This window comes from Akebia trifoliata, chromosome 8 (assembly GCF_017979445.1).
Source record: "Akebia trifoliata isolate Shusen 1 chromosome 8, ASM1797944v1, whole genome shotgun sequence".
Classification (NCBI taxonomy): domain Eukaryota; kingdom Viridiplantae; phylum Streptophyta; class Magnoliopsida; order Ranunculales; family Lardizabalaceae; genus Akebia; species Akebia trifoliata.
In genome coordinates this window covers 50,031,145-50,041,506 of record NC_141382.1, presented here as the reverse complement: position 1 = coordinate 50,041,506, position 10,362 = coordinate 50,031,145, and the positions used below count along the sequence as shown (strand labels likewise).

The 10,362-nt window shown below is 33.4% G+C and overlaps 1 protein-coding gene and 1 pseudogene across 2 annotated transcripts; both read left to right on the top strand.

Annotated features, from left to right (window-relative positions):
* The first annotated feature begins 170 nt into the window (after positions 1-170).
* LOC147397536 (LOB domain-containing protein 23 pseudogene) lies at positions 171-1,588 on the top strand (annotated as a pseudogene).
* A 2,881-nt stretch (positions 1,589-4,469) lies between these two features.
* Positions 4,470-7,963, top strand: LOC147397535 (large ribosomal subunit protein uL30w). 2 transcript variants are annotated; one of them, XM_086449276.1, is made up of 7 exons: positions 4,470-4,617; positions 5,122-5,317; positions 5,442-5,539; positions 5,652-5,709; positions 6,860-6,939; positions 7,028-7,130; positions 7,425-7,963. In XM_086449276.1, the coding sequence occupies exons 2-7, from the start codon at positions 5,132-5,134 to the stop codon at positions 7,638-7,640; spliced, it is 741 nt and encodes a 246-aa protein (XP_086305402.1). In that variant the 5' UTR covers positions 4,470-4,617; positions 5,122-5,131; the 3' UTR covers positions 7,641-7,963. The 2 variants fall into 2 exon arrangements, with proteins under 2 accessions (XP_086305402.1, XP_086305401.1); XM_086449275.1 differs by having other exon boundaries at positions 4,474-4,617; positions 5,118-5,317.
* Positions 7,964-10,362: the final 2,399 nt, after the last annotated feature.

Sequence of the window (10,362 nt, the reverse complement as noted above, 5' to 3'; positions counted from 1 at the left end):
TGAAATTGTAGCCGTTAGTGATCTTTCCAACATTAGAATCCTACTCACACCTCTCATATCTCTCATCTTTTATATATCACAATAAAAAAATAAAATAAAAAATCTCTTAATAGATTCTGATATCTCCAAAGATCAAAGAAAAATCTTTATAGATTTTTGAGAATCCAACAATGTCTAATTCCACTCGTTGTGCAGCTTGCAAATCACTGAGGAGAAAATGTCATGAAGATTGTGTTTTGGCCCCTTATTTTCCATCAACCAATCCACAAAGATTTGCTTCTGTTCATAAGATATTTGGTGCCAGCAATATAAGTAGAATGTTACAGGTAATTCTTTTAATTTTTTTTTTTTTTTTACTTAATTAATGTGTGTTGGAGAGAGATAGAAAGAGAATCTTAAATATTGATACTCATTTGAAACATATAATCATAATTTCATTTTAAGATTAAATTTCTCTTAATAACTTAATGATTTTCTATGAAAAATTATCATTTAGTTGTTAAAAGTGAGAAAAACTGGCATTTTTATTACAAAATATGATTCTCCATATCAAAATATCAAATGGGTATTAAATTTCAAAATATTGATGATTCAAGTTTATTTTATTTTATTTTATGTGTGCTCTCTCTCAACTTGGATTTGATATTTGAATATAGGAGTGTCAATAGATAGTTGAAAATTCGAATCCGATTCGAAATTGAATTTGAAAATCGGATATTATTCGAAAATTTTGGATATCGAATTTGGATAGTTTTATATATTCGAATCGTTATCGGATACAGATTCGGATATTAACATTTCAAATTCGATAATATCCGATAAAATATAATATATGATTAATTTTTTATATAAATAATATAATATATAATAAGTTTTTTTTTTAATAATAAAAAATCAATTTGATAAGGAAAAATTATGATTTTTATGTATACAAATAATTCGAATTCGAATAGAATTTTAGAACATCCGTTGGATTCAAATTCAAATTCGGATATCGGATAAAATTTTCGGATTCGGATTCGGATATTACTATATCTAAACCGATAAGCATCCGTTGGTAGTCCAATTTGAATACTTCAAACAGTCTCAAGGACGTTAAGGCGTTATGTCCTCTTATCTACAAAAAAAAAAAAAAAAAATGTGTTGAGCTCTTATGTTAAATATTCTACAAAAACTTTTGGTTCGAGTTTCAAAAATGTTTGTTTCTTTCTATTAGAAGACATTGTTTGATGTCAAGATCCCAAACTAAATAAATTACTTACCCTGTTAAGACCATTCATGATTCATCGTAATGCAGCGACTTCCGGTCCATCAACGTGCAGAAGCAGCTGATTGTGTGTCATTCGAGGCCGCGTCACGAGTTCAAGACCCAGTTTATGGCTGTGTTGGGATTATCTTTCAATTACAACAACAGATAAATATGGTTCAATGTGAACTTGCAAAGACACAAGGTGAACTTGCTTACTACAGTTCTCATCAACAAGTCCAACAACAACAACAAATGGGTAGAACCCATGTTCAACAGAGTGAACTCTTTCAATTGGATCAACAACCCTTGCTAGACTTTTATCAACAGTATGAGATATGAAGTTGGTTTCTTCTATTTTTGTGTTTGTAAGCAATTCTTATTAAGTTATCAAAAGTAAGCAATTCTTCTAAGTTATGAAATCTAATCACATAAAGAAAGCTTCATGTTGAGAACCAAATTTTGGTGGTGTGGGTGGCTACATACCAAGGCTTATACTATGTGGAAAGATCTAACCATCCAATCTACTAGATCCTAAGAGCATCAAAATATTTGCCCAACTTGAGTAAAACCGAATATGACTTGCAAGCTTGGCTCGGAAGATTAATTATATTTGAGTCGTGACAAAATGACCCGCCATGCGGCATACTCAATCGACTCACGTGACAAGTACAGGAACCGTAAATCTGTACGCCTGGTATACACAATTGCACTTCCCCATAAAAAGTGTATCTCTAGGGAGTCGTGTCTCCCGATACTAAAATACCCATGGTTTCCAAACTTGTCCACGTCTGTGAGCCAATTGAATATTATGCCACCCGGTGAGTCATTTGATAAGGACTCATTTAATTTCTTATCTTAAGCTATGTCTCCGTTCGAGGCATATTTTAATGTGTCTCCATGTCTTTTCTTATTAGCTACATCTGCACTCGCATCTTTTTAGTGTCTCGACTCATACTGAAGTACTTCTCAATTGTACTGTAATTAGACTTTGTTGTACATACCACACATCCTTCTAAAAATTAGTGAAGGAAATGAAAACTACTCTCTTTATTGATTCTAAAACCCTAATATATCGTAGTCTTCCAACCCAATCTATAAGAAGTTCAAATATTCAATCTAGTTAGTTCTAACTGCATTCAAATAGCTGAGGCTTTATTTAATTTTTAGTTGTCTTTCGTTCACAAGTGATATCTTAATATATAAGCTTTGCCCAATCAAGAATGTGAATTTAAATAATTATGGATTCTCTCGTCATGACCGATTGCTAGAGAAGGGACACATGCTATGGCATATTACTTGGATAAAGATTCCTCAAATTTGGGTGCTGTTGCATATTTTGTTAATTGCAAGAAAATATTAAAAGAGAAGAATATTATTTGTAAAAATTACTTTGGATGCATTCATAAATCTATCAAATGATATTTTTGTACTTTAAAAATATATATTTATAATGGATTTCGATCAACTATACTCACCCTTCTCTTATTATGATAGAATAAATGTGATGTTATATTTTCCCATGCACACTGAAACATAAGCGTGGTGAAGCGGAGGAGAAGATAATCATCTTCTTTGTCACAAAACCCTTTATTGTTATTATTATTATTTGATTTTTAATTTATTAGTATTTATTTTATTTTCACATTATCATAAAAATAAATAATTTTTTTTTTATAAAAAGGGATGAGAGTGAAAGTTGCAAACTTTCACACTTTCATCTCCTTGGGTGAAAGTTAACATGCTTCAATTTTAAAAAGTTGGAGAGTTGATAACTCTCATGAGTTGAGCTTTCCAAACACACTATTTAATAACTTGCGAGAATTACTAACTCTCGAGTTCAACTTTCGCTTACCAGACACATCCTTAGTTTGAAGCTTAAGAGCAAGTTTAGCTTTTCAACCCATCTTTCTTAGATCATTTTGGTCCATATAATCTTTTGTTGCTCATCTTACATACGCACTAGGGCTGTCATTGGATCAGATTAGACCTAAAATTTGATTTGATCCGTTCCGATAAATTCGGGTATGGATTGATGTTTTGGATTCTGATAAGGATCCGATCCGATATCTTATTAGATCAGATCTAGATCAATCATCTCTCGATCCAACAAGGACCCGGTCTGATAATATGTTAGAAAGTATATAAATTATATTTTATATTTGTTGAGAGGTGTGAAGTTTATTTAGATTTTGTATATAAAATTGGGTTTGACCCAATCCGATACTTATTGATAGTCTGATCCGTGGATTGGTACCAAGTCAACCTCGATCTAATCTGAACCTAATCAATTTACAGCCCTAATGCACACTGGCATGTGGAGAAAGATACTGTGCCTAATAAATAATCCAATATAGGCTTACATAATATGTTAAGCACAATCCAAAAGCACGACGTAAACCCACTGAACCAAACCAAGCCCAACCAAAGTATAATAGACAAACGAAAGTTAGATTGGGGGGGAAAATGTGTTTTTTCTATGCTTTTAAAGTGCATGTATTGCTTCAATTAAATTTAAGAATTTTATGAGGCCAACGACATGTCCAACACTGAAATAATAAGAGAGAAACAAGTTTCATGGGGATAATTGCATGCTGCGTAGGATCATTTTAGTCTAAGCCCTTACCATACCAAAAAGGCCTTATTTGCTTTTAAATTCGTCTCTTGAAGCCTAAGTCCAACTCAGGAACAATAGACAACTCATAACATTATATTATAGATCTTATTTAAATATTTTATAGTTGGGTTGCATTCAGAAGCCCTAAGAAAGTCACACATTGTGTTAAACATTTTTTCAATGTATGAGTTAAGAGTTCTAGAATGGGCTGATTTTTGGCGAGGATGATCTTTATGACGAGGAGATCATCCTCACCAAAAATCAACCCATTCTGAAACTCTAACCCTATCAAAAGTGATTTACAAAAATTGAAGGGCTCTTCAACTTGTAACCCTTATTTTGAAAAAATGTTTGGCATGATGTTTTGCTTTCTTGAAGGCCTCTGAACGCTACCCTTATAGTTTATTTATATTTTGTTTATCAAATCGGATTTGGATCACAATATTGACTTCGGATAAAAACTTAATCCAACGATAATTCGATCCGATCTATTAATAGTAGCACAAACAAGGCCGCGGATACGAACTATATCGAAAACGGAGGCCTTTAGTAGATGGCTATTTTAGACATTTCACAATTTCCTCCATTGGACGGTTCAAATTCACTGTTTTAGACCCACGAATCTTTGGCCGTTGGATAGTTTAGGTCACCTTCGACTAACCCTATAAAACCCTCGCATAAGTTCCTCAACATTTTGCAGGGAAAGCCATTATTCTTCTTCGACTCCCAAAACCCTAGTTGGATCGCAGAAAGAGTAAGTCACAATCTGATCCTCCATGTTTCAATGCTCTCTATTACTTTGTTTTCCAGGGTTCAGTACTTCGATCTGTGAAAAAGATATCTTTATTTCGTGCTCAGTTACCCCAGATCTCATTGAAAAACTAGGTGTTTGTTGTTGTTGTGTGTGTGGATGAATGGATTCATCAAGTGTTGGTTTGTTTTTTTGATGGATCTAGGGTTTTGGGCAGGTTAGGCTAGAGCTTTTTAGGGTTTTTTCTCCCCCTTAAATGAATAGATTTTCTTTTGTAGAGATTAGGTTTTTAGGGGCTCGATTGAATGAATGACAGAGTAATTTGCGAAAAAGGCTAAAACTCAAATAGGGGGCTGTTTGGATCGCAATTTTTGCACTCAGAGCATTTTAGTATGAGATATATTTTATCTGGAGTACAAAAAACGTTTCGAACAGGCTCAAGAACTCCTTATTCTTTTTTACTTAAATAAATAAATAAATAAATTTTGTTTTATAATTTACAGAGAGAGAGAGAGAGATGGGTGAAGAAGAAATCAAGGGAGGAGCTATAGTTCCCGAGTCGGTATTGAAGAAGCAAAAGAGAGCCGAAGAATGGGCTCTGGCAAAGAAGGAAGATCTTCAAGCTACCAAGAAGAAGAGTGCCGAGAACCGAAAGCTGATTTTCAACAGAGCTAAGCAGTACGCGAAGGAGTACGAAGAGCAGGTATGGTGTCGCAAATCATACATCGTTTTCAACCGTGCAGATTCAATTGAAATGGTTTTTTATTTTACGGAAATACGTTTTGTTGTTGTTGTTGAAATTGTGGAAATGCATTTTCTTTGTTTAGCAAAAGGAGCTGATTCAATTGAAGCGTGAGGCAAAGTTGAAAGGAGGTTTTTACGTTAACCCGGAAGCTAAGCTGCTGTTTATTATCCGAATTCGGGGGTTCGCACATTGTTATCTTTACTCAAATGCTTTAGCTCATTGTTCTTTTTTTTTTTTTTTTTTTTTTTTTTTGTTTCAGTTTGTAATGTTTTTATTTTGGGAAACTTTTCAGTATCAATGCCATGGACCCAAAGAGTAGGAAGATTTTGCAGCTCTTGCGTTTGAGACAGGTAATGACCTCATACACTATTGTATCTGAAACATGTGTTACATAATTATCCGTTTAAGAGCAAAAAATGGCATGGCATATTGCTATCATATTGCACATTAGACGTAAGAAATGGTATGCATCACAATGCATATTGATGAGTCTGATTGTTGATCAAGGAAAAAAAGTCCTTTGTGTTGTAAATGCACCTTTCAAAGAAAGATGCATATTGTTTCTGCAATGCTTTTTTTAAGGCACATGAGGCTTCTGCCTTGAGGTGCGTTTTCAGGGTGAGGTTTATTGAAAACGCTGTAAGGTGTGAGGTTGAAACGTTAAAACAGCTGAGGCACAAGCCTCACGCCAATGTGCGCCCAAAAGACATATGCCTCATTCTTTTTTTGTTTATTCTTTTTTTTTTCAATATATATTTCTTCTTCATTGTTTTCTTCTATTTATTTGTTGTTGGCATGCAGTATAATTGGAACATTTAGAAAAAAATTGAGTACAAAAGTAATGTGTGTGAACATAATTGTTGAATTGATTTGAATCATAAGAAAGTTTTTATGCAAAGCAAATGATTGAAAAAATAATATTTGAGTATACCCTTGTAGACTTGTTATAAATATAAATATAATTATTTACAGTGGAAACTTTCACTTATTTATATATGAAATGTTTTTTGCTGAAATATAAAATAATATTATTTTATACGAATATTAATGTAGTGGATTAAAACCTGGTATTCAATCATGCGTGCTTAACATTTTAAAAATGTGGTGGCCATCCTAATATTTTATTTTTTGTTATTAATATTTTATGTATGTTGCACTATTTATTTAAAACTGTTGTGCATGTGAACCTCGAGGTTCTGGCCAGCTGAATGCCTTCCCTCCCCTATCTGAGGATTTGAAAATATTCAAATGTATTATGATACACGTTGATATTTAATGCCATGAAAATGGATGGAGCTTTGTTTGTTATACAAAGAGTTGATACATTGGATGGTTAAAAATATTATTACTATTACTGGTGAAATGGTCTTTGATTATTTTATGGGTGAACAAAGTTAACTATATAGCACTAAGGACGTGAAGCTTTTTTGTTGGTTATGGGTTCAGGACACCCTTGAAACAAATTGAATTTGTTTTTTAATGCTGTTTATTCTGCTACAGATATTTAATGGAGTGTTTCTGAAAGTTAATAAAGCAACAGTGAACATGTTGCATAGGGTGGAGCCTTACGTTACATATGGGTATGTATGTTACACCTGAACTTATAATATGTGATTTCCTATATTGTTTTCAGTCCATTTCTTTACTTGTATCATTTGCATGTTTTAGATATCCCAACTTGAAGAGCGTAAGGGAATTGATTTACAAGAGGGGTTATGGGAAGCTTAACAAGCAGAGAATTGCTTTGACTGACAATTCTATCATTGAACAGGTTCGGTTATATGATTTATATCTATTACTAATTTAAAGAGAAAACATGTGATTCACCAAATGGGATGTTTCACACTATTAGAAACATGCTCCACGTTAAATCAAACCATCTAGAAATCCAAAACAGCCTATATGTTAACCATAAAAGGCAGTTCTATCCCTTCACTATTGATTTTTAAACCGACGTGTAGATGCATGTGTGATTCTGTATATTGTTTGTTGATATGATCAGCTACTCTATTTTGTTTCTAGGACCCTCAGCCTTGTTTCTAATATGCACTTTTTTCAATTGCAGGGTCTGGGTAAGTATGGCATCATATGCATAGAAGATCTTGTCCATGAGATCTTGACTGTTGGACCCCATTTCAAGCAGGCGAACAACTACTTATGGCCATTCAAGCTTAAGGCACCATTGGGTGGCCTTAAGAAGAAGAGGAATCATTATGTTGAAGGCGGTGATGCTGGAAACCGTGAAGATTACATCAACGAGATGATCAGGAGGATGAACTAGAGTGCATGTGAGATTTGTTTAGGGGTCCTGTTGTTCTTTTGCCCTTCTTATTGGTAGTAGAAAAATCCGAACTTAGTTTATCTTCCCTTTCTCTCCATTCCCCTTGCGTAGGACCAGACCGTGTTTGACGATTTATTTCTCTTCGATTTTGGTTTTGAGTTTGTTCTGTTACTAGAAAGCTTATTTTATTGGTCATGCAAATTTATTTGCAGGGAACCATGTTTTTACCCAAAATGAAGCCTTCATCAAAGCTTATATGTCATAATTTGCAGTAGCATTTATGGGAATGATTTCTGCTAAAGAATACATTTCTTGTTGTTTTATGCCTGTTTAGTTGTAGTGAATTTCTACTATTAGCATGGGTGATATCAAGACAGCTTGTTTTTACTGATTGAGCCATACAACAAACCATCCTTTCACCTGTGACATGTCTTGGTTTTTGTTCTATTCTATTTTGCTTTTGGTGTTTAACTATTGCTATGGTTGTATGCTTTGTATTTGTGTTAATATTTAATTAGTAGTCTCTGTTACTGCTTCATAGTGTGGAGAATTTCAGCTTCTTACTTCACTGTTTATCATACATTTCTGATATAGTTCTCCTTACAACAATTGTTACGGAAGTTATCCTGCGAGTCTGCAAAGGCACATTGACCAACTAGTTTCTTACGTAGTCATTTTGATTAAGATTATTAGATAGGAAAAATAAAGCGATTTGCCTTAGTTGTACTCCAAGGGTTGGACAACTTCTGATAGTTAATTGCAACTATTGTTCGGTTTCCTCGAGAAAATTCGCCCTAGGAGTTGCATGGAACTCCTACTCCTGTACTTTGTGAATTTAGGTCAGCTTGGAGTAGATGGTGTAGATCCTTCAGGCTTACGCCCCATGATTGATTGGTGTAGATCCATTGGCCGCCAATACGATTTCTCTATTTATTATTTGTGTGATGTCATCAACATGATCATTTTGTTTTCTTTTGTTGGGCTCTAGTGCGAGCTATCAACTCAACCAGTTATGACACTCACCTCATTTGTAGAGTTGCAACTCCTTGAATAATGAGAGTTATCAAGAGTTGGAGAATTGCAATTTTCTGAAGTTGGGCATTGTATCAACTTGTGCGAGCTGTCAATTTTCACACCTAAATCTCTGCTTTCAAATAGGCCTCAAGTATTAGTACAGTATGGAGCTTTTCATTAACACCTGAGAGCATCACCAACGGTGTGTCAAATTGGGATCAGAATTCCAAATTTGTATGTTAATATTTAATATTATTTTACTTGACAAATAAGTATTTGCTAAAAACTACTCAAATCTTATTAAGAGTCATGATCCAAAAATATGATCTGGTGAGACACGGTCGGATTTTAATTTTATGTTTCGGGAGTTTGTTAAATGTTCATTTTTAACACCTTGGATTAAAGTCAAAAAAATATTATTTTTTAATTTTAGTTTTTTCATAAAATGTTGAAGGATGTTGTGTGGTGTTTGCCAATATAGTAATTCAAGTAAGCCCCAAGACCTTAAGTTAGGGAAATGTTATTTATTTTTTAATTTTAAAATTTTGTTAAATATTATATTAAATTTTATACTTGTAATAATTAGTCTTGAAAACTCTCAACATGAGGTTAGTGGAATGTCCATATTTCTTTTAACAGTTACTTAAAATCGTTTTTTTATTTTTTTAATTAGAGTGCCAACAAACTTTACAGAGTCTCTTAGAGTTGTTCTGCTCATTTTTTTAGGAGTTCACATTTTTTTTTCTTTTTTTATCAGAAATTGTGTAGATTATATCATCAAGTACGTAGAAAATTTAGTATGGTTTTAATCCTAAAATTCCAGTATATTACATGATCTAGTGTTTCATGTTTTAATAAAAATTCTATAAAGTATTATTGTTAATGGCAATTTCAGACCGATAAGTGATTGATGCTCATAGATTGTGAGTTCGATATCCAATATGAGTTTTAATTCCTTAAGGGCTGCTTGCGAAGGCACACCCTTACTTATCTGGTGTGTGTAATGTGCAGGCATTACATGCCCTAGAATTAGTCCTTAGACAAGACCATGGTCTGCCAAGTCCCAGATATGGATCTGAAGGTCCGCTATCTATAGGATACCCGATTATTCAAAAAAAAAAAAAAATTCACACAAATTTTCATAGTGATACATCCAATATGCATATTAAACGAGCAAGTGAAACGATTTTCTTGGAGATATTTTGAGCAAATCAATTGTCTGAATTTCTTTTTGGAAAATGGATTAGTTTTGAAGATATTTGCTAGTGGTTGATTGCCCGGGGGTAATAATATCAAAGTGAGCTGGTTTTTAGTTTTTGGTAGGGTTAATAATGAGAGAATGACATAAGGATTTTCCTCTATAAGGATGAAATCATTTTCTTTGGAGTCAAAGAGATTTTTTCATAGTGATAGGTCCAATCTGTGCATACTAAACGAAGGGGGGAAATATTTCGAGGAAATCAATTGTCGAAGAATTTTTTCTTGAAAATGAATTAGTTCAAGAAGATATTTGATAGTGTTTGATTGCACTCGGGGGTAATAATATCTAAGTGAGCTGGACTTTAGTTTTTGGTGGGGTTAATTATGAGAGAATGACACAAGGTTTTTGGGACACAAGGATGAAATCATTTTCTTTGGAGTCAAAGAGATTTTTTCATCTGTAATTGGAAATCTAGTGATATATTTTCACCTTTTGATTGGTAAGGAC

Excerpts from the sequence above, each read along its gene's own strand:
- LOC147397535 (XM_086449276.1), top strand. The coding sequence starts at position 5,132 with ATGGGTGAAGAAGAAATCAAGGGAGGAGCTATAGTTCCCGAGTCGGTA. Across the intron at positions 5,710-6,859 it reads AGCTCTTGCGTTTGAGACAG|ATATTTAATGGAGTGTTTCT; the intron begins GTAATGACCTCA and ends ATTCTGCTACAG. Across the intron at positions 6,940-7,027 it reads GAGCCTTACGTTACATATGG|ATATCCCAACTTGAAGAGCG; the intron begins GTATGTATGTTA and ends TGCATGTTTTAG.